Source organism: Rutidosis leptorrhynchoides, chromosome 2 (genome assembly GCF_046630445.1).
Source record: "Rutidosis leptorrhynchoides isolate AG116_Rl617_1_P2 chromosome 2, CSIRO_AGI_Rlap_v1, whole genome shotgun sequence".
Taxonomy (NCBI): Eukaryota; Viridiplantae; Streptophyta; class Magnoliopsida; order Asterales; family Asteraceae; genus Rutidosis; species Rutidosis leptorrhynchoides.
Window position 1 is genome coordinate 336860511 of NC_092334.1, and position 22439 is coordinate 336882949.

General features: G+C 30.7%; 1 protein-coding gene across 15 annotated transcripts; it reads right to left on the reverse strand.

The window, feature by feature from the left end:
• Positions 1–16162: 16162 nt before the first annotated feature.
• LOC139891907 (thiosulfate/3-mercaptopyruvate sulfurtransferase 1, mitochondrial-like) lies at positions 16163–20225 on the reverse strand. 15 transcript variants are annotated; one of them, XM_071874935.1, is made up of 10 exons: positions 19605–20225; positions 18776–18865; positions 18538–18678; positions 18340–18372; positions 17574–17937; positions 17334–17415; positions 17062–17125; positions 16875–16939; positions 16548–16769; positions 16163–16461 (listed from the first exon to the last, which is right to left on the reverse strand). In XM_071874935.1, the coding sequence occupies exons 5-9, from the start codon at positions 17714–17716 to the stop codon at positions 16743–16745; spliced, it is 381 nt and encodes a 126-aa protein (XP_071731036.1). In that variant the 5' UTR covers positions 17717–17937; positions 18340–18372; positions 18538–18678; positions 18776–18865; positions 19605–20225; the 3' UTR covers positions 16163–16461; positions 16548–16742. The 15 variants fall into 15 exon arrangements, 8 of the variants coding, with proteins under 8 accessions (XP_071731036.1, XP_071731035.1, XP_071731033.1 ...); XM_071874934.1 differs by adding an exon at positions 19468–19514 and having other exon boundaries at positions 18538–18865; XM_071874932.1 differs by having other exon boundaries at positions 18538–18865.
• Positions 20226–22439: the final 2214 nt, after the last annotated feature.

Below are 22439 nucleotides of genomic sequence, written 5' to 3' on the forward strand. Positions count from 1 at the left end.
ATATCCTCGTGTGTGTGTGTGGCGTGAAATGTGGGTTTTAATTTCGGGCGATCGATACCACATTGAGCGTAACGGGTGGTCTTAAGTTCGGGCGTCGATACCACTCAAGGGGCTAGTGATGCATACTAGCGGGGTCTGCGTGGCTAACGGTTTACTCGCGAGAATCGTTCCCTTTGAATTTCGGTTAACCATGATTACGCGTTGTAGTGTAGCATGTTAAATTTCGGGTTATATTAATGTATTGTTGTGATGTAGCTAACCCTCCGGGTGTAGCTTATTGGCGTTGTTCACATCGTCGTTGGTGACTTACTTTATGGTTGTTATTACTAGCTTGCTGCTTAGTGATTATATGGTATGCTTAGCTTAGCTTGCCTTTATGCTTGGATGCTCCGGTATGCAGTATTTGATTATTGATGTGGAGTGTCCATTTTATGCATATATATGTATGTAGTATATTTTCACTCACTAAGCGTTAGCTTACCCTCTCGTTGTTTACATTTTTATAGGTTTGCATGCTTGGCGGCTCGGGTAAGCTTGGGGATTAGAGATCTTTGTGACGACCCGGGAAATTTCCGACCAAATTTAAACTTTATCTTTAGATAATTTCGACACGATAAATAAAGTCTGTAATGTTGAGTCTTAAAATTTTGGAACTGTTTACATTGATTCATTTAACCTTTTACTATTCTCGACGATTCACGAACAATTATTTACAAATACATGTGCGTATATATGTATATATATATATATATATATATATATATATATATATAAATATGAATGCTTGAGTATATAAAAATAATAATAAACTAATTAATCTGTAGAATTGAATCTATAAAATAATATAATATAATAAGATTACTATTAAAATAAATCTAGATATATATGATTTTTGTATATAATTAATCTATGTATATTATAATATATAAAATATATATAATAATGAACCTTCAATAAAAGCTATTATATAATAGATGTAATTGCAAATTAAATTATAAATGTTATATAAATATTATGATCATACCTTTCGTTATTATTACTAATGTTATTATTATATGTTAATACTTGTATTATTAGTATTATTATTACCATTAATAATAATAATATTATCATAAGTAGTATTAATAACAATATTATTAATAATACTATTATTATTATTTTTACTCATCATCAATGTGATCTTTACTGATCTTATCATATTACTTTTATTATTAATATCATATTTAACATTATTATTATTATCAATTATTATTAATATTAATATAAACAAAATTTACTATTAATTATCAAAATAAATCTTATAAAATCACAATATAATCTAGATTTTTAACTATATATGATTCATTCCTGTATCTAATTTGTTACCCGTACCAATCAGCTCCTATAAGAACAAAATTTGTCAACTTTCACAATCAAACATTTGGATTTCTCTCTTAATCTGCTTTATGTCTATTTCCTGTCTCTAACTCGTTAATACGTTGAACTCAAACAATACAATACTATTATGATCAATTATAGCAACTACTTTAGGCATTCAAACATTATATACAAGCCTTTACTGCAATATTTGAATATTAAAAACAGAAAAACCTCACTTGCTCAAACTAATACTACTGTTCAATTACCATTCACCTCAGCCACTTTCACCGGCCACCATCATCTCGCACCACCATCTTCTTCTTCTTTAATGAAACCACAAACCATCGTTGATCACCACCATATCCTTATTTCATGTATGCACATACAATACATGATTTGAACATAAGACCCACCATTTTTTTTTAGTACTTGAGTCAAGATCAAACCCGGTTAATCTTTTAGTACTCGGTTCACCCTACAACCTTTAATCACTTCCACCACTTACACTTTCATTCCCACGACAACTGCAACAAATTCCCTTCTTCTCCTTCCTTCTTCAGCATACCACCATCACCTCTAGTCACCATCCATTTCTGTTATGATTAAAGACACATTGATAACTGATGACAAGTTGCTACCACTCACTTATACGATCACCATTTACAACATCGTACTACTAGTTGATTTGTCTCCTGTTTCTGTAATAACTGTAGCTGAATGATTAACTGCTACTGTCATTGACCTTCTATCCAAAAGACAACCCACAACCACCATCACAATCATCAAGAAACCTTGTTATCAAGTTGCTACTATGCTATACTTTCTGCTATTTTTCGGAAGCCTTCACAATCCTTAAAACCAAAAATACTGCTGCTGCGATTGTTTGTCTTATTCCTGTCCAATCACTATTACAACTACTACAAGGTACCTGCTTTCCGTCCGGATCCAAATCACTTCTTGCATCTGTATTATGTTTCTGTTTCAAATTGCAACTACTGCTGCTACACCTGCACACCATCAAGATAGAACACTTTAGAATTCTAATGTTAAGTTATAAATCAATCCATAACATCATCGAAATTTTTTTTTCATGAATATGATCTGTTACAATTTAGTAAAGGAAAAACAAAATACTCAAGCTTTCATGAACAAACCAAACAGAGAGAGTACATATTAGTAAATCTGATTGTATCGATTAATAACTTACGATGAACAACGCTGGCTAATGAAAATATATACATATATATATATATATAAATAGGTAAATAAATAAACGAATACCATCTATTGTTCTGCTTTCTGGTTCAACACAAGACCATATTCAACACTATCATCAAACCTGTAACCTCTTAGACGATTGTTACTCAGACTCAATAACCACCACTGTAATCAATATTAGGGTTAAGGATCTGTGATGAATCATTAAAAGCTAAACAGAAATTAAATAGGAATTATCAATTACTCACATAACAATTTCATAACCGATGGATCCTCAAAGAGATGAACAGTCGATTGTCTCTTCAAAGAGTAAGACTGCAGACCTGTTTTACTTTTATTTTCACTCCTGTTAAATAACGATGATAATGGAGATTGATGGTGACCCTGAACGATGATGATACTAAATTGATGCCCTATTAAACATTTATGATCGTTGGTCGATTGATCTGTTGAAGAATCGAAACCCTAATTCGTGATACGTTTTCCTCTGCATTTTTATTTATTTATTTTCGTTTTCTTGATCTGATTTGGAGCAGACATAATAAAACGCGAAATGGTTTTTATTAGGTATTATTATTATTATTATTATTATTATTATTATTATTATTATTATTATTATTATTATTATTATTATTATTATTATTATTATTATTATTATATATTTTTATTATTATTATTTTTATTTATTTATTTATTATTATTATTATTATTAAGATTTTCATAAAAAGATTTCAAAATACATACATTAAAACTATTTAATTTTTATATAATATTATTAATAACATGTACATAATTATTTATATATTAACTAAATATATTCATATAAGATAAATTGTAATATATATTATAGAACATAAAAATAATATTAAATAGACATTATTATAAAATTTTATATATATTGACATAAATTAAAACATTATATAACGTATATAAACATTAAAATATAATACACCATTGATAATATAAATATATACATTATAATAAATTATAAATAAATTATCAAAATATTTTAATAAAGAATTACTATCATAGTATTAATAATTGAATAGTATGATAACTTAATATCATATATATAAAATAAATATATTCAATATATATATACATATATATATATATATATATATATATATATATATATATATATATATATATATATATATATATATATATATATAACATATAAATTAAGGATGTAATAGATGAATAAAATATATATTGGAATTTAATGTAAAACTTTTATAAATATTATATAGTATTTGATTTATTACCATTATACGTTTATAATATTATCTGATATATATATATATACAAATGATATAGGTTCGTGAATCCGAGGCCAACCCTGCATTGTTTAATGTCATAATATGTATTTTTACTACAAAATACATTAGGTGAGTTTCATTATTCCCTTTTTATATACATTTTTAGGCTGAGAATACATGCAAATGCTTTATTAACTATTTTACAATATTTATATGTGTGAGTTTCATTATTCCCTTTTTAAATGCTTTTGCAATATATATTTTTGGGACTGAGAATGCATGCGCTTTTAATAAATGTTTTACGAAATAGACACAAGTGATCGAAACTACATTATATGGTTGAATGATCGAAATCGAATATGCCCCTTTTTATTAAGTCTGGTAATCTAAGAATTAGGGAACAGACACCCTAATTGACGCAAACTCTAAAGGTAGATCTATCGGGCCCAACAAGCCCCATCCAAAGTACCGGATGTTTTAGTACTTCGAAATTTATATCATGTCCGAAGGAGGATCCCGGAATGATGGGGATATTCTTATATGTATATTGTGAATGTCGGTTATCAGGTGTTCAATCCATATGAATGATATTTTTGTCTCTATGCATGGGACGTATGTTTATGAGAAATGAAAATATGAAATCTTGTGGTCTATTAAAATTATGAAGTGATTATTTATGTTAAACTAATGAACTCACCAACCCTTTGGTTGACACTTTAAAGCATGTTTATTCTCAGGTATGAAAGAAATCTTCCGCTGTGCATTTGCTCATCTTAGAGATATTACTTGGAGTCATTCATGACATATTTCAAAAGACGTTGCATTCGAGTTGTTGAATTCATCAAGATTATTATTAAGTCAATTATAGTAAGATATATTACAAAATGGTATGCATGTTGTCAACTTTCGATGAAATGAAAGATTGTCTTTTCAAAAACGAATGCAATGTTTGTAAAATGTATCATATAGAGGTCAAGTACCTCGCGATGTAATCAACTGTTGTGAATCATTTATAATCGATATGGACTTCGTCCGGATGGATTAGGACGGGTCCTTTCAGTTGGTATCAGAGCGGTGGTCGTAGCGAACCAGGTCTTGCATTAGTGTATCTAACTAGGAGTTGTTAGGATACATAAGTGAGTCTGGACTTCGACTTAATAGTTGTTAGGTTACTTTAAGGAGTCTGGACTTGAACCTGGTCTACATGTCAAAAGTTTTGCTTATCATTTCGTGTCGAAAAATTACCTGCTTATCATCCTTAGAGAATCACTTGCTTATCATTCTTAGTCTAGACACGTTTTACTGCATTGACTGCATGAATAGTGTAAAGACAAAATTCATATCTTAACGTATCTGCTACTTCATATCTTAGCGTATATGTTACTGTAACTTTGCCTGAAAACTTCCGTAGATTCCTCCGTAACTTATGGAATTTTAGTATTATATATGCATATGTAAATTATGTATTGCAGGGTACTAATCTACATCCTATAATCTATTTCTTATCGAAAATCCTTCATCTGATCGTACGAGATGAATCATGCAACCAGTTCGAGTCCCTCAGATTCCGATAGCTATTCCGATAGTTATTCCGACAGCTATTCCGACATAGACGTTCACCTAAGCTCCGAAAACAGCGTCATCGGCATGAATCAACCAATCAGCCATTATCAATTCATCTGATGGGTTCGTAGTCAACTTAATTAATGGAAACGCGCAGAAGGCAATCCCTTCCACCAATCGAATTCACCTCTTGACAATGAACCTGGAGCGTTTATCGGCGAACCTGTTCGAGACACCATTTTCAGTCTCACTTCCGGGGTAACTTGACAAGATTATATTCCATCCACAATTCTGAACCTTATTCATCCGCTCGTTCAGACCGACAATCATCCTGGGGTAATAAGTCAACAAACTTCGCGCTTGAATAATCAATTCGGAGAATATGGTGCAAAATGTACCAGCTTCAGCAACATCACCAGCACCAACAGTACAATCAATAACAGCACCAGTACCATCAACAATCCATGCTTCAATATCATCATCTGTACTTTGAGTATGATCTTCGTTCGACATTTCGAATATGTAATCTCTAAAGTTTTAAAGATTATTTATTCTAGTTCCAACCGAAAAGCAAATGAGTTTAATATTATATTGACTCATTAAATCCATGATTACGTCTGAAGAAAATATATATGTATATATGCTTTCATAAAGATTGTAATCAAAATTTTTATTATACAAACTGTTAATGGTGAAAATATTTTAACGGATAGGTAATACCCGAGGAATATTTAGATTTCACATTAATAAGTTACACTGTACATTCTTCGAATCTGATTCAACAGTCATTTATAATCCTACTTACAACCACCGATATACATATCCGTTCACCAAAGAATAACCATTTTCCTTCAATTTCATATTTGGATTTTGACCTATCAAAATCCAACAAGTGGCATAATGAAGAAAATATTGGACAAAATAAAATTTGTTAGAAACAAACAAATTTAACTATGAGAGAAATTTTGTTAAGAATCCACGCTAACTATTCCTAGCTAATTGTTCCTAGCTAACTGATTACATTTTATTTATCGCAATTTAATTATCGCAATTTAATTATCGCAATTTATATTCTCGCAATTTTATTTATCATCATTTAATTTATGTATTTATTTTACGCACTTTAGATATCGGGACATGTATACAAGGTTTTGACATATCATATCGACCCATCTATATATATATTTCGGAACAACCATAGGCACTCTATATACAAATATTGGAGTTAGCTATACAGGGCTGAGGTTGATTCCAAAGTATATATATAGTTTGAGTTGTGATCGAGTCTGAGACATGTACACGGGTCACGATATGTATTAATTAATTCGAATACTATATATTAAATTATATATGAATTGTTGAATTGCTAACTGTGGACTATCAATCGAGGGCAACCAACATTGGACAATTAAAATGAATTAAAATATTGATTATAACATATGAAACTAAACAAATCTTCAAGTTTGTCACTTGATCTCATCTTAAACCCCATTTGTATCTTGACGATTACAATCTGCGTTCAAACCTTTCATGATGCTTGAAAACACCTCGATCGAGAGGATGAACCAACCGCACTTCGTCTACGGAAGGAAAGATTTATCTATATAGAATTGCACCTGAGAAACTCTCGGCAACTGAGTAAAAGTTTAGCACGTAGCCGAGTCAGATCCTTTGTCATTTATTAGCAAAAATAATTTTGCGATTCCTTTTCAAAGTAGCAAATTTTGTCACAGCTTTAGCAAATCAACTTCGATTTTTTTGTTCGAAACAACCTTATTATCACCTTGATTTATATGTATGCTCTTTTATTGTTACCGGGAAACTTTTTATATCTCACCATATTACCGTTAGCGTTTTATCATCTAAAAACACAATTCTCTTGAAATCACCTCGGATCGATAACCAATGATTCAGATAGAGTAGCAGTAAATGTAGAGGAATCGGCAATCAGTACTTTGAAAACTCACAACATATCCACATCAACAGTTATATGTGTAACATTTATCTCTTAGAATAATGATCTCTCATTCTGAAATTCTGAAAAGCACTCAGTCAAAAATCAATACTCTGAATGTTGAAAAAGATGAATGAAACAACAGAAACCCTAGACAACCGTAAACGACCATAATCATCGAAAGTTTGATGATAAAGATTAGTATGTTGGAAAAGCTCAGAAAAGTTGGAACTGAAAAACAGATTGAGCTAACCACGAAGGAGACCAAGGACAAATACAAGGACCATACCATATATTCAAAGAATTCAGGTAATTCTGGATCCGATGAAACCTTCAACGAATATCTTGCTCTGTACTCATGTTAAAATCTTGCTGAAAAATCTTCCTCATCAACCATCGAACTTAGAAATTCCAAAATATCATCATCAATATCTTCGATATTTCTGAGGATATTTTCATAAATATTCTCGTCCGAAATTATAGTATCGAAAAGCGGATTATGCGAAACTATAAAGGAAGCCGTGAACAAATCACAAAGAATAGGTTTGACTTCAAAGAATCCAAATGATTCCGTTTCTGATGAAATCTTTAGCGAATACCTTGCTTCCGAATCTAAACCCTTACGGATAAATCTTCTTCATCATCCATCGATATTAGAAATTCCAAGATATCATCGTAGCTTTCATTATAAATATCCTACATATTTCTAGAGGTATTTTTATAACTATTCTTATCTGAAATCATTACTCTCTTCGTGCTATCAGTATTACATCATATAGAAACTGTTAGTTTCTATATTCTGTAAATTTTCGAGCTTAAAATACGAATGTTATTGAAGTAATGTTGGGAACTGATGCATGAGTTAGTATAATATAATGACACTTGATCAACGTGATTATATTACATTAAGTCATGCTGAGTTTCTAAATGGAACGTGATGATTCACATATCATAACGTCATCATGTGCCATGTTACATAACTCTTTCATTCTACTTAACTCCGGAACAAATCAAGAAAATGTATTCTTGATGGTTCTATCTTTCGTGATGTTGATAAATTTGAAAATAAAATCGTGCTATCACGTTCCTTCCTGCTTAGAACATTATAATCATTCAAAACTCTATATCTACAAATTCTGGACCATTATTCGCTTGACTTGAAGTTGGGAAGAGAAAACAAAAGCATAGAGCTTAGAAATATAAGGGAGAATATAAAGCCCGATAACAACACATAAATTACAAACCGTGTATATCAATGTTTATCGCAACATAAAGACACGGGAGAATTAAAAACATTATAATCCCGAGGGTGAAGTAGAATAAAGCAGATTCCTATGGTGGAAGTTGGAAAAGGAGAATGATTGTTGCGATAATAAGGATGAGGACAAGGATCAGAATTGGATTAAGCATTCTCAGAATCCTTTGGATATATGAAACAAGAAGGAAAGTATAGGAATGGTGAGAATAATGGAACGGAAGAGTTTAATTTATAATAGAAATACCAGACAAAGCAATCAAGACAGATGACCGCATTTAATTATAGAGATCTTAATTTTCTTACTCGCCGAAGAATCAAATCTTTTAGATTTCGAAGATTTTCTGTAAATCCCTTGAATTCCGGAATTCAACCCTGTTTACGCTAAAAGCTAAGGAAAATCTTATTTTCATCAATTCACTCTTTTGCGATAGCTTCATTCGTATTCTTAGAATAATCGAATTATTTTATCATTATTATTCAATGATGATAAACCTCCAATTATCAACTCATATTGGTCATGAAAACATTTTTATTGTTAGCCATGACTACCTCATTCAAATTTCGGGACGAAATTTCTTTAACGGGTAGGTACTGTGACGACCCGGGAAATTTCCGACCAAATTTAAACTTTATCTTTATATAATTTCGACACGATAAATAAAGTCTGTAATGTTGAGTCTTAAAATTTTGGAACTGTTTACATTGATTCATTTAACCTTTTACTATTCCCGACGATTCACGAACAATTATTTACAAATACATGTGCGTATATATATATATATATATAAATATGAATGCTTGAGTATATAAAAATAATAATAAACTAATTAATCTGTAGAATTGAATCTATAAAATAATATAATATAATAAGATTACTATTAAAATAAATCTAGATATATATGATTTTTGTATATAATTAATCTATGTATATTATAATATATAAAATATATATAATAATGAACCTTCAATAAAAGCTATTATATAATAGATGTAATTGCAAATTAAATTATAAATGTTATATAAATATTATGATCATACCTTTCGTTATTATTACTAATGTTATTATTATATGTTAATACTTGTATTATTAGTATTATTATTACCATTAATAATAATAATATTATCATAAGTAGTATTAATAACAATATTATTAATAATACTATTATTATTATTATTTTTACTCATCATCAATATGATCTTTAGTGATCTTATCATATTACTTTTATTATTAATATCATATTTAACATTATTATTATTATCAATTATTATTAATATTAATATAAACAAAATTTACTATTAATTATCAAAATAAATCTTATAAAATCACAATATAATCTAGATTTTTAACTATATATGATTCATTCATGTATCTAATTTGTTACCCGTACCAATCAGCTCCTATAAGAACAAAATTTGTCAACTTTCACAATCAAACATTTGGATTTCTCTCTTAATCTGCTTTATGTCTATTTCCTGTCTCTAACTCGTTAATACGTTGAACTCAAACAATACAATACTATTATGATCAATTATAGCAACTACTTTAGGCATTCAAACATTATATACAAGCCTTTACTTCAATATGTGAATATTAAAAACAGAAAAACCTCACTTGCTCGAACTAATACTACTGTTCAATTACCATTCACCTCAGCCACTTTCACCGGCCACCATCATCTCGCACCACCATCTTCTTCTTCTTTAATGAAACCACAAACCATCGTTGATCACCACCATATCCTTATTTCATGTATGCACATACAATACATGATTTGAACATAAGACCCACCATTTTTTTTTTAGTACTTGAGTCAAGATCAAACCCGGTTAATCTTTTAGTACTCGGTTCACCCTACAACCTTTAATCACTTCCACCACTTACACTTTCATTCCCACGACAACTGCAACAAATTCCCTTCTTCTCCTTCCTTCTTCAGCATACCACCATCACCTCTAGTCACCATCCATTTCTGTTATGATTAAAGACACATTGATAACTGATGACAAGTTGCTACCACTCACTTATACGATCACCATTTACAACATCGTACTACTAGTTGATTTGTCTCCTGTTTCTGTAATAACTGTAGCTGAATGATTAACTGCTACTGTCATTGACCTTCTGTCCAAAAGACAACCCACAACCACCATCACAATCATCAAGAAACCTTGTTATCAAGTTGCTACTATGCTATACTTTCTGCTATTTTTCGGAAGCCTTCACAATCCTTAAAACCAAAAATACTGCTGCTGCGATTGTTTGTCTTATTCCTGTCCAATCACTATTACAACTACTACAAGGTACCTGCTTTCCGTCCGGATCCAAATCACTTCTTGCATCTGTATTATGTTTCTGTTTCAAATTGCAACTACTGCTGCTACACCTGCACACCATCAAGATAGAACACTTTAGAATTCTAATGTTAAGTTATAAATCAATCCATAACATCATCGAAATTTTTTTTTCATGAATATGATCTGTTACAATTTAGTAAAGGAAAAACAAAATACTCAAGCTTTCATGAACAAACCAAACAGAGAGAGTACATATTAGTAAATCTGATTGTATCGATTAATAACTTACGATGAACAACGCTGGCTAATGAAAATATATACATATATATATAAATAGGTAAATAAATAAACGAATACCATCTATTGTTCTGCTTTCTGGTTCAACACAAGACCATATTCAACACTATCATCAAACCTGTAACCTCTTAGACGATTGTTACTCAGACTCAATAACCACCACTGTAATCAATATTAGGGTTAAGGATCTGTGATGAATCATTAAAAGCTAAACAGAAATTAAATAGGAATTATCAATTACTTACATAACAATTTCATAACCGATGGATCCTCAAAGAGATGAACAGTCGATTGTCTCTTCAAAGAGTAAGACTGCAGACCTGTTTTTCTTTTATTTTCACTCCTGTTAAATAACGATGATAATGGAGATTGATGGTGACCCTGAACGATGATGATACTAAATTGATGCCCTATTAAACATTTATGATCGTTGGTCGATTGATCTGTTGAAGAATCGAAACCCTAATTCGTGATACGTTTTCCTCTGCATTTTTATTTATTTATTTTCGTTTTCTTGATCTGATTTGGAGCAGACATAATAAAACGCGAAATGGTTTTTATTAGGTATTATTATTATTATTATTATTATTATTATTATTATTATTATTATTATTATTATTATTATTATTATTATTATTATTATTATTATTATTATTTTTATTTATTTATTTATTATTATTATTATTATTAAGATTTTCATAAAAAGATTTCAAAATACATACATTAAAACTATTTAATTTTTATATAATATTATTAATAACATGTACATAATTATTTATATATTAACTAAATATATTCATATAAGATAAATTGTAATATATATTATAGAACATAAAAATAATATTAAATAGATATTATTATAAAATTTTATATATATTGACATAAATTAAAACATTATATAACGTATATAAACATTAAAATATAATACACCATCGATAATATAAATATATACATTATAATAAATTATAAATAAATTATCAAAATATTTTAATAAAGAATTACTATCATAGTATTAATAATTGAATATTATGATAACTTAATATCATATATATAAAATAAATATATTCAATATATATATAAATATATAAATATATATATATATATATATATATATATATATATATATATATATATATATATATATATATATATATATATATATATATAACATATAAATTAAGGATGTAATAGATGAATAAAATATATATTGGAATTTAATGTAAAACTTTTATAAATATTATATAGTATTTGATTTATTACCATTATACGTTTATAATATTATCTGATATATATATACAAATGATATAGGTTCGTGAATCCGAGGCCAACCCTGCATTGTTTAATGTCATAATATGTATTTTTACTACAAAATACATTAGGTGAGTTTCATTATTCCCTTTTTATATACATTTTTGGGCTGAGAATACATGCAAATGCTTTATTAACTATTTTACAATATTTATATGTGTGAGTTTCATTATTCCCTTTTTAAATGCTTTTGCAATATATATTTTTGGGACTGAGAATGCATGCGCTTTTAATAAATGTTTTACGAAATAGACACAAGTGATCGAAACTACATTATATGGTTGAATGATCGAAATCGAATATGCCCCTTTTTATTAAGTCTGGTAATCTAAGAATTAGGAAACAGACACCCTAATTGACGCGAACTCTAAAGGTAGATCTATCGGGCCCAACAAGCCCCATCCAAAGTACCGGATGTTTTAGTACTTCGAAATTTATATCATGTCCGAAGGAGGATCCCGGAATGATGGGGATATTCTTATATGTATATTGTGAATGTCGGTTACCAGGTGTTCAATCCATATGAATGATATTTTTGTCTCTATGCATGGGACGTATGTTTATGAGAAATGGAAATATGAAATCTTGTGGTCTGTTAAAATTATGAAGCGATTATTTATGTTAAACTAATGAACTCACCAACCCTTTGGTTGACACTTTAAAGCATGTTTATTCTCAGGTATGAAAGAAATCTTCCGCTGTGCATTTGCTCATCTTAGAGATATTACTTGGAGTCATTCATGACATATTTCAAAAGACGTTGCATTCGAGTCGTTGAATTCATCAAGATTATTATTAAGTCAATTATAGTAAGATATATTACGAAATGGTATGCATGTTGTCAACTTTCGATGAAATGAAAGATTGTCTTTTCAAAAACGAATGCAATGTTTGTAAAATGTATCATATAGAGGTCAAGTACCTCGCGATGTAATCAACTGTTGTGAATCGTTTATAATCGATATGGACTTCGTCCGAATGGATTAGGACGGGTCCTTTCAATCTTGGCTAGGTTGCTAAGAAGATCTTGCTTTTGGACTCGATTAGGATTTGGGTAGCGTAGTCCCAAATCACCATGCTCGGTTTTGTGTAAACGTAACTAGTTGGGTCATAATGATTATAACCGGTTTACGATTTAATTAATGAACCATTGTATTAGGGAGTTTAAATTATTAATGTATGTTTTAAGTTCGTTGAACTTACTTTGGTAACAAATATGTTTTGAAAATTGTGTAATGGGACCTAAAGTATTATTTAAAGCGTATTAAAAGGAAAAAAAAAATTATGGACCGGTTTTAATACGGGTTGGGTCGTTACAGCATGTCTGTCAACTTTCGATGAAATGAAAGTTTGTCTTTTAAAACGAATGCAATGTTTGTAAAATGTATCATATAGAGGTCAAATACCTCGCAATGTAATCATATGTTATTATATTCGTCCTTATGGATTAGGACGGGTCGTCTCAGAATCTTTGTGCCGTTATGTCACCCACACATATATAAAGTCTAAGTACTCATGTCTAGTATGTAAAACATAAAAAGCGCATGTATTCTTAGTCCCAAAAATAGTTAAAGTAAAAGGGGAGCTATAAACTAAAGTAATTAACGAAAGTAATTAAGTTAAGTGATTACGCACTTAATAACACGTTGTAAGGTATTAACGAAAGTAATTAATCATGAATAAAGATCCCAGAGCATAAACTAGCTTAATATGCACATATACGCAGATTCGTGAAAGTATAGAGCACAAAAAATATAAGTCGAAAAAATCGGGTCGTTACAGGCCTCATCACTAGTTTTGAATAAGGATGTTTTGACTTAATTTAAGGGTTTATCACCAAAAAGCCCATTTTTCGACCTTTTTTGCGTGAGAGCTCAAAAAAAATTGTCAATTTGCCCTCGCAAGGAGCAAAGTGCCTCTTGCTCCCTTGCGCCTTGTGTCCTTGTGACCTTGGTTCCACCTGGAAGCAAGACGCAAGGTGCCTCTTGCTCCCAGGTGGAAGCAAGGACGCAAGGTGCCTCTTGCTCCCTTGCTTCCACCTAGGAGCAAGGTGTCTTGCTCCTTGCTCCTTGCTCCTAGGTGGAAGCCAGAGAGCAAGAGGCACCTTGCGTCCTTGCTCCCAGGTGGAAGCAAGAGAGCAAGATGCACCTTGCGTCCTTGCTTCCACCTGAGAGCAAGGGAGCAAGAGGTACCTTGCGTCCTTGCTTCCACCTGAGAGTAAGGGAGCAAGAGAAACATTGCGTCCTAGCTTCCACCTAGGAGCAAGGGAGCAAGAGGCACCTTGCTCCTTGCTCTCAAGTGAAACCAAGGTCGCAAGGACGCAAGGCACAAAGGAGCAAGAGGCATCTTGCTCCTTGCGAGGGCAAATTGGCAATTCTTTTTTTTTTTTGCTCTCACGCAAATAAGTTCAAAAAAATAGGTTTTTTTTGTGATTATCCCTTAATTTAATGGAGGGAGAACTAAAATAAAATACTTTTAAATTTAATTTAAATGTCGTATTTACAAATATAAAATATCATTTGATGTGTATAAACTTAGGTTTGTAAATAAATTACTTGAGAGAATAGTTAAAGTTAATAATTTTTAACTTTTATTTATCGATGTATATTTACATTTTTACGAAAATTTACGATGTTTTATGCCATTTAAAATATAAACTTTTTAGTAATTTTTCCACCCTCGTCGAGAAAAAGAGTTCTAGATCCGCAACTGGTTTTGGGTTTAGGTTTAGAGACTAAACCCAAAACAACAAACCCCAAACCCTAAACTCTAAATCGGGCTAAATTTTGACAAAAGGTACTTCACAAAACATGAAGAAGAAAAAAACGTTCGAAGATTAAATTCTTCACGACCAATATTATCTTGAATGTTATTTTTGTCGATCGTTTTCCCGCATAAATAATAACATTCATCACGAAGTGTCTTTTTTAAATGTTCATATTTTCGTGTGATCTTGATGCCTGAAAAAAATTCGAAAAAAACCAAAATTTAAAAAAAAAAAAATTTACTTCACCCACTTCCCCCCGCTTGGTTACTTCCCCCTTAATCCTATATATATATATATATATATATATATATATATATATATATATATATATATATATATATATATATATATATATATACTAGTTAAAGACCCACGATTTCGCGGGTTTTATGCAATGATGATATTTTAGGATAGTATTCAACTATGATAACACAAAATAACAAAACATTTTAAAAGGTCAAATGTGTAAAATATAAATAAAAAAATATTGTTTAATATAAATAAAGTACTGGACTTAAATTCGAAATTAGTAGTAATAAACGGTTTGTAAGTTTGACGTATATAGTTGTATGCAGTGATAAACTAACTTTTTTGATGTTTTCTTCAATTATTCGGTGTAATTTTCTCACATATTCTTAAAGTCATTAATCTTTTGAGTTGACCATGAATTATGAATAATGACATAGCTTGTTGTCTTGTGGTGAGTATTTTTTGGATCTCCGACAAAGTCTTTCCACGTAATTGGTCATCCTGTAAAACTCAGTACATTATATTGTTACAATTGTGTATATCATTATAATATATTAAAAGCTGAAAATGAATTGATCGTTATTAACAAAGTTAATTGTAGTGGTAATAATTGATTAGTAAAACATCTTCGATTTATCTGTATATCCGTAATAACTGATTAGTAAAACATATAATATTTCCAAATAAGAGATATACAAAATGTAAAGACACAAAACATGCAAAAATGATACAAATTGATACGTGGATGTCGATGAGGACGATTTCTAATGGCATTTCTTAATTTGGATTATTGAAGAATGTTCTTTTCTATGTACCAAATACTTTCTCTTTCACTCTCCCGTCATTTCTTTGACTTCTTGAGTTCTTTCATAGTTGATCTCTACGTGAGCAGCAGATATAAAATTTCAGAAGGGGATTGGATTGATGAAATCTACACGCATACCAAATTGACTGTCAAAAATAAGTAATTGGATTGATGATTTAAACAATAAAAATGTGAGATTAGCCTATACAAACCCAAACAGATGTTAAAATTATGAAGATGGGATTCCAGGGCAAACGTTTGTATATTTTGAAATAGGAACACGTATGGTGTACCCGCGCTTCGCTGCGGTATGTTACAGATGTTGCTAAAATTGCCGTTGTTGTCTTGAGACAGGAGTGTCCTCTTGAGTTCCCCATTCGGTCCAAGATCCATCATAAACAGGAACATCAGTCTTCTACCAATCGATGGAGGCCCTACAACAATTAAATAATTTACTTTAACAATATTGACAAACAAATAATTAGTGGAAATATAAAGCATTACTGCTGTTTTAAGTGGAAAGGAAAAAATAATATTACCAATGCAAGAATGCATGTAACTCCAGTTTCGCATGAAGTCATAACAGCGCTTTCCAGTGAGATTTCTGCACAATAATTTTCCAATAATAATGGTATCCATCTTTTTAATACTATTTAAAACAAATAAATTTTTAATAAGTATAAAACTTGAGAATATCAAGGCAAAGACATATGTTGATGTATTTACCCTCTTGTTCAAACTTTGTCTTAAGCTGATCTGCAGATAGTAGCGTATGTGAGCCATCTAACACCTGTAAGAATCAAGAAACATGTCATGCATGAAAGATAGTAGTAACACATTTTTGGGCTAGTGCTTTCTCTACCAATGTAAAATTAAAAAATAGATATATATATATATATATATATATATATATATATATATATATATATATATATATATATATATATACTATTGAAATCGGCATAAAAGATTAAAGTGAAGAACCGAATATGAATTACCTGGGAAAAAGGGATGCACTTGCTCCCAGACACATGCCCACTTCTTATTCCTTTTCGAGCCTCAGCCACAACACCACAAAATCTGAAAACAAATCAAACACACCATAAACACGCTGACTTTATAGTGATCTTGTATTATTCTTTTGATAACTTGCAAGTTAAGAGTAAGTCCCCTGGATATTTTGAGTAAAAAATTAACATGGTTCCCATAATATTGACTGTATAAATAAAGTGAATGACATTTTCCTCGCTAACAATTGATTTCTTATAACTATGCTGATGTGTTTGGTCTTCAATATTCTTTTTAACCTGTAATAATAATAGAAAACAATCTTTAGATTCATAAAGTAGAGAACTTTCATACCAAACCCGGTTTCGATCATATATATTACATTCTTTCATGACCCATTTCATGAAACCCAGCAAGTAACCAAACACAACATGAATCCTCCACCCATAAAAAGATAATACTTTAATACTTTATGGACCCATTACTCACCATGTCCCAACCACGCATATTGACACATTTAGATAAGAGTACTCACACCTAGCTTGGTAACATATATGGACATAAATCTTAGTCCCAAGCCTAATACTCTAGCTTCTGAAAGCAAACATGCAATCATCAATGAAGTCATTATAATTCCAAATATAGATTACTTAAGCAAATTTAAAATTGATATTCACATTCTTAGTTTTATCTGAACACTACCTATATGCGTTCCTAAGGATCCACACCCAGCACTACAAAACACACCAACTTTTTTATAACAAAAGAGTAAAAGAAACTCAATGAGTATATATATATATATATATATATATATATATATATATATATATATACACGTTGGTTTTCACAATGAGTTATGTATACGTTGGTTTTCACATCTTTTCTCTTCTGATTAATGTGATATATATATATATATATATATATATATATATATATATATATATATATAACACATTAATCAGAAGAGAAAAGATGTGAAAACCAACGTATACATACCTTCTTCAAGACTCCCGAATCTTCAGTTTTGACCTGAATAATTACAAAGCAAATAATAAAAGTTAGTTATGATATTAAGTACAATCACCAAACTACAAAACCTAAATAGCAAAATTAGTTGCTTTACATTTCAACACTACACATCGTTAACCATATACAAGTGTTACATAATTTAAAAAGGGATCTATATGCTACAACCTGCAAGTGCATACTATAATAGAAGTGTCACATCAGACTATTGTTAATTGACTGAGGAGCCATAAATTCAATGCTCGCCGAATCAACCATTTGTCCCACGAGCTCACAATCGCCTTCTTATGAATCAGAACAGTTATCACGCTGCACCATCAAAATATATCACAACCCTACAAAAAGGTCAGATACTATTTTGGTCCTACTCATTATGCAAGTTTAACATATTGGAATCGAAGGTTACGGGATTGGGTCTCAACCACAGCCACTGTCGTAGTCTCTCGTACCAGCAGTACTGCCACCATCGTCTCCGGGTTCAATCCACATCGTGCAACTTGTTTAACAAAGAATACGAAATCAATAGCAGTTTAGCACATGCGTGGTGAAATACCCCAAATCACCAAATTCAAAATATGAACTAATTCTAATTACCTGTATTTACAATTTTATCTACAAACCTTGGGCAAAAAGGAATAGCCCTACCCACTTGGACCTGGACAAAGGTTACCCATTTTGATCCCACCCACCCAAACCGCCCATTTTGTCACCTCTACTGAAGGATTAAAGATTTCACTTTTTCAATCCTATTAGACACACCCTTCATTCATAAATACTTAATTCTTGGAAGCAAATGTGTTTCAGTCCAACCAACCCAACCTAACCTGCCAAATTGATACATTTTGACTCGTTAACCAAAACTCTCATTTTTCGACCTTTATGATTGTAGATATATTTTTGACTTCAGTACCTGATACCCCTTAAATCCAAATCTATCACAAATTGCTACACAAGCTAGCTTCTCATCAGACATGCATACATTATATTAATATTTGGTTACTTTCTTTCTGAAAAAATGTTACACTGACTATGTTTTATAGCTAACAGTTCTACCCTATTCTATTGTACTTATGTTTTATTAACGAATTGCAAATTTACCCATTTAAAACGCCTGGAGCCAACATTCTGAAAAGATCTTTTTGTTGCTGCATTTTTCTAAGACAATTTAGAATCTTACGACTGAATTAAATATCCTCTATTTATGCAGAGACTTAATCAAAAAATGTAATGGTAACCTGATTGTTTATCTTCAAGATGTTAATCTTCTTCATCCCAAGATTAGGGCTCACATCAGAAATCGTAAAAAAAAAAAAAAATAAATAAATAAATAAATCTTCAATTCCGATTAAGTTTTTGGTGGTGGAACTGTGGTCCTGATGGTGGACGAATTTCGGCCACGGAGAATGGATTTTGGTGGCGGTGGTGAGGCTACGTTGTGTCAACCTGATTGTTTATCTTCAAAATGTTAATCTCTTCATCCCAAAATTAGGGCTCACATCAGAAATAATAAAAAAAGAAATCATCAATTCTGATTGAAGTTTTTGTGGTGGAACTGTGGTCCTGATGGTGGATGATTTCCGGCCATGGAGAGCGGATTTGGGTGACGATGGTGAGGCGACGGTGTGGTCGCCGTGGGTGGAGGAATAATGGTGAATAATGGATAATACTTTACGGATGAATTTAGGGTTTGAAAAGGAATGTCGAAAGGGACAAGAAAGCAAACGTGTTGGGTTGGAAGAATTCGAACTATTGTCGAAGTTGTGGCTGAAGAACCCTAAATTCTGAGAGATGAAGGTCGATGTCTTTCAAATATACAGAACCCCTATTCTTGGATCAGAACCCCTAATTTTGTTACGGTACCCCATTTTCTTCCAAGGGTCATTAACTCACAAATCATGATTTATAATATACTTTGTAAATGTAAATGATTAATAGCCATTGGATCAAAGGGTATGATGAAATAATTAGTTGATATAATAGTGATTAAAGGGTGTTTGCAAATATTTATTACTTAATAAAAAATCTCTTTTAATGTATATATATATATATACATTATATATATATATATATATATATATATATATATATATATATATATATATATATATATATATATATATATATATAGGGGCAGGATCAATGGGTAAGTAACCAATCGGGGGAAGCGGGGGGAAGAAAAAAAAAATTTCGTTTTTTTTGAAATTTTTTTTTCCGGCATCAAGATCACACGAAAATATGAACATTTAGAAGAGACACTTCGTGATGAATGTTATTATTTAGGCGGGAAAACGATCGACAAAAATAACATTCAAGATAATATTGTTCGTGGATAATATGAAGTTTTTTTTTTCATGTTTTGTGAAGTAAAATTTAGCCCGATTTAGAGTTTAGGGTTTAGGGTTTGGTGTTTTGGGTTTATTCCATAAACCCAAAACACCAAACCCTAAACCCTAAACCCTAAACTCTAAACCGTTCGTGTTAAAAACTCAATCTAAATCCTAAATCTAAACCCTAAACCCTAAATTTCTAAACCCTAATATCTAAACCCTATAAACCCTAATATCTAAATCCCAATAGTTAAAACCTCAAAATACGCTCGAAAAACACGATAATTGTTATATATTACTTCTTCGAGCGTTTTCCCGCCAAAATAAAAACATTTATCACAAAGTGTCTCTACTAAATGTTCATATTTTCATCCCATCTATAATGTTCGTGAACAAAGTTTTTTCAAAAAACGAAAAAAAAAAAAATTGCTTCCCCCTTCCCCCCGAATGGTTACTTCCCTCTTGATCCTACCACTATATATATATATATATATATATATATATATATATATATATATATATATATATGTGTGTGTGTGTGTGTGTGTGTGTGTGTGTGTGTGTGTGTGTGTGTGTGTGTGCGCGCGTGTGTGCGTGTGTGTGTGTTTACATTTATATATTATTATATATGTAAACTATAAACTATTACGAGTAAAATGTTATCGAAAATATAAAGATACAATTATGTGAACAGTATTAAATTCATATTTCTTGCATTTATTACATATCTTTACTAAAAATACTTTGATAATTTCATTTCATAATAAGAATATTTTTGAAAACTTTTGACATCTAACGGATATCCGTTACCCGCTTTATTTAACTAATATGGATATAAATGAAAGAATTATTTTTAAACGAATATGAATATGAATCTTAAAAATTAAATGGAGAATATGGATATAGATATAAGCTCACTGCAAACCTATAAATCCGATCCATTAACACCGCTCCATAATTGAAAGGGATGTGATATTTTCAAACAAGTTTTTAATAGATCCACACACTTTTGTTGATACTTTTCGATAATGCCCCTTCAATAAATTGTAGCAAAAAACTTGTATCCCATGTCATTAACGACAGTTTAGTAAATTTGTATGGATTTATCAAAAACGTGTTTGAAAATATGAACCAACTAATTGAAAACCCCAGCAACTCCCTCACCTCTCAGGCCATTTCTAACCGTGACAGTGACGTCACAGACAGTTTTGTCACTTTTTGGCCAAAATGCAATCTGATTCTGACTGGGTAGTGTCAGTTTCTGACATTTTATAGCCTCAAATGTCAGTTTTCAGTACACGGTCCATATGTTTTTTATTTTTTAAATTTTATTTATATAAATAACACACTATTTAATAACAGTATTAAATAATATTCATTTAAACGACTATATTTTTAAACCCAACGGCTATATATTTTTTCTCTTTTAATAGTCCAGCTTTCTCACCATAAATTCACACTTCAAACTTCTCAACTTCTAAAACACTCTCAATTGTTCAAAATGAGTCCATTGAATGTTGCCTTACAAGTTAATTACGGAGATGCATTTGATCGGGAAGTGATGAACTATCAATCTTGCTGGCAACAAGAGTATGTCATTGATGTGCGCGAGTATGACTTATTGAAGTTGATTGAGTTTCTTAAGGAAGACCTACCTTTGTTTTTCAAATAGGTTTGGTATTTCAAAAAATCCAATGTTCCCGCCTCGCTACTTGAAGATGACCACGATTGGTTTGCTTTGGT